The sequence below is a fragment of the Pundamilia nyererei genome, unplaced genomic scaffold, assembly GCF_000239375.1.
Source record: "Pundamilia nyererei isolate P.nyererei 1_Seehausen unplaced genomic scaffold, PunNye1.0 scaffold00004, whole genome shotgun sequence".
Lineage (NCBI taxonomy): Eukaryota > Metazoa > Chordata > Actinopteri > Cichliformes > Cichlidae > Pundamilia > Pundamilia nyererei.
The window spans coordinates 8,818,276-8,820,264 of NW_005187405.1; the positions used below are offsets into that span (position 1 = coordinate 8,818,276).

The window sequence follows — 1,989 nt, forward strand, 5'->3', positions numbered from 1 at the left end:
TTTTTCTCCCGCACCACACGGAAAGGCCTCGTAGCTGAATAAAAATTCTTCCCTTTCAAAATATATAATATTTAAATATAATACTACTTAAAAGTGTCGCGTCATATCAGGCACAGTTGTTTAATGTTAGGTCTGTGAAAGATAGGTCTAGTCCGTGCCCTTCATCTGTCACCTCTGAAGTTTTCATGTCCTGTTAATAGCGACTCTCGGACCTCTTTGGTGGGAACGACTTTTAAAGCCTGATTTTGGAGATTTTTTTTGTGTGAGGCGCAGCCTGATACTTCCTGACATGTTTCTCTATGCGTTTTATTGGTTTCTATCAGCACTGAATTAGCTTGCATGCTGTACTGCTACACGGCCAACAAACGTTTGAACTCAGTCGACCTCGTTCTTGTTTCAGGCGAGATGTCTTCTTATGAGGAGAGTGAGTCCAAATTCTGGCGAAAGGCAAAGGAGAATCCATTTGTCCCAGTCGGTGAGTACATATTGTGACAAGGACAAATAAAATATGTGCTCACAACACAAAAGTTTACGTTTTGGGTTTATTGAATGAGTTTTCAGAGGATTTGGGGGATATGTTGCTGTCTTATTTTTGTTTTAATGACTTTTGCTTTTTGCAGGGATGGCTGGATTTGTTGCCATTGTTGGCTACAGGCTGATGAAAATGAAAAGTCGTGGAGATACAAAAATGTCGGTGCACCTGATTCACATACGTGTAGCTGCCCAAGGCTTTGTGGTGGGAGCAATGACTGTTGGTGGGTCATCTTTCAGTTCTTACTGCCAAACTGCAACCAGTTCTTTATTTTTGATTTGTGGTTTGAACCTGAAATCATAATACTATAAACACGAGTCATTTTACATGCTTCTTTTGTTTTGTTGTTGCTTTCAGGTGTCCTGTTCTCCATGTACAGAGATTACTTTGCACAGCCTATTGAACAAGAACAGAAAGCAACCCAACCCAAGTGAACATGGCCTCTTGGACTCATATTTTATGTCCTTTAGTATTGCCTCATATTAAGGTGTGCACAAGATTTGTTTCACAGATGTCCTGACGAGAAGAAAATCTATATAGCCATTATGTTGAAACTGTGGAGAAAAAGTCTTTAATTCTGTAGCTTTTATGCAGTTTCATTGTAATGTTGAAGTTCTTTTATTTATTTTTTCACTTCAATTAAGCACTGGCTTCCGTGGAACATCTATACACTGTGTAGCAGCCTTGTGTTTAAATAGTTGCCTTGTGAAGTTATTATCTAAGCTAAGTTGTACACAAGTACAGGATGTCATTTGAGAGTTGTTGTTTTTTTTAAGTGTTAAAGAAAAAAGTTTTTTGTATGGATTTTGGTACCTTGATGTGTTTTGACTGTTAAATGTTGTCTTTGTGCCATTATATTGTTGTTGATCACCCATCTTCTGGGTTGTGTAGTACACCTACAGCAGCTAAAACACTTGCAGTTAACGGGAAAGGCTCAAAACACTGTAAACTAATGAACTCAGCAGCATGAAAGGACAGACTCTACAGTGATCATAAAGTTCTCCCCAAGTTTGAACCACAATATAACATTGCAGCTTTTTGTTGTTGGGGTCTTTTTTTGAGCTTCTCACTGATGACACACATTCTAACAGGTAATCTTCTAACCCTTTCCAATTCTACCAAATAACGCTTCTTTTCTTTGCTCAGTCATTTGCTGTTTCTATTCATTTTCTTATCAGGGAATGGCTGCCAACATTTTAAGCTGGAAAAATGCTTTGTCACTGTGACTTTGGAACCAGTGTGTAAACAGGCATTTCAATAATAATTAATAACCAATAATCATAATTGTTGTCATCTTAAAAAATTCCCATCAATGTCATTTCTAATGTGTTTAATCTGATTGCTGATCTGCAAATTACATATGAAGAGTTATGATCAGAATGTGTTCAATATACATATACATGTCTAGAATATCAGTGCAATTGCATATTGAATTGTTACAGTTGACCAACACGTCA

At 37.4% G+C, this 1,989-nt stretch overlaps 1 protein-coding gene across 1 annotated transcript; it reads left to right on the forward strand.

Moving 5' to 3' along the window:
• The first annotated feature begins 235 nt into the window (after positions 1 to 235).
• Positions 236 to 1,569, forward strand: LOC102208093 (HIG1 domain family member 1A, mitochondrial). Its single transcript, XM_005721510.2, has 3 exons — positions 236 to 475; positions 621 to 755; positions 890 to 1,569. Exons 1-3 carry the CDS (start codon positions 340 to 342, stop codon positions 964 to 966), a joined length of 348 nt encoding a protein of 115 aa, XP_005721567.1. The 5' UTR covers positions 236 to 339; the 3' UTR covers positions 967 to 1,569.
• Positions 1,570 to 1,989: the final 420 nt, after the last annotated feature.

Excerpts from the sequence above, each read along its gene's own strand:
- LOC102208093 (XM_005721510.2), top strand. The coding sequence starts at position 340 with ATGCTGTACTGCTACACGGCCAACAAACGTTTGAACTCAGTCGACCTC. Across the intron at positions 476-620 it reads GAATCCATTTGTCCCAGTCG|GGATGGCTGGATTTGTTGCC; the intron begins GTGAGTACATAT and ends TGCTTTTTGCAG. Across the intron at positions 756-889 it reads GGTGGGAGCAATGACTGTTG|GTGTCCTGTTCTCCATGTAC; the intron begins GTGGGTCATCTT and ends TGTTGCTTTCAG.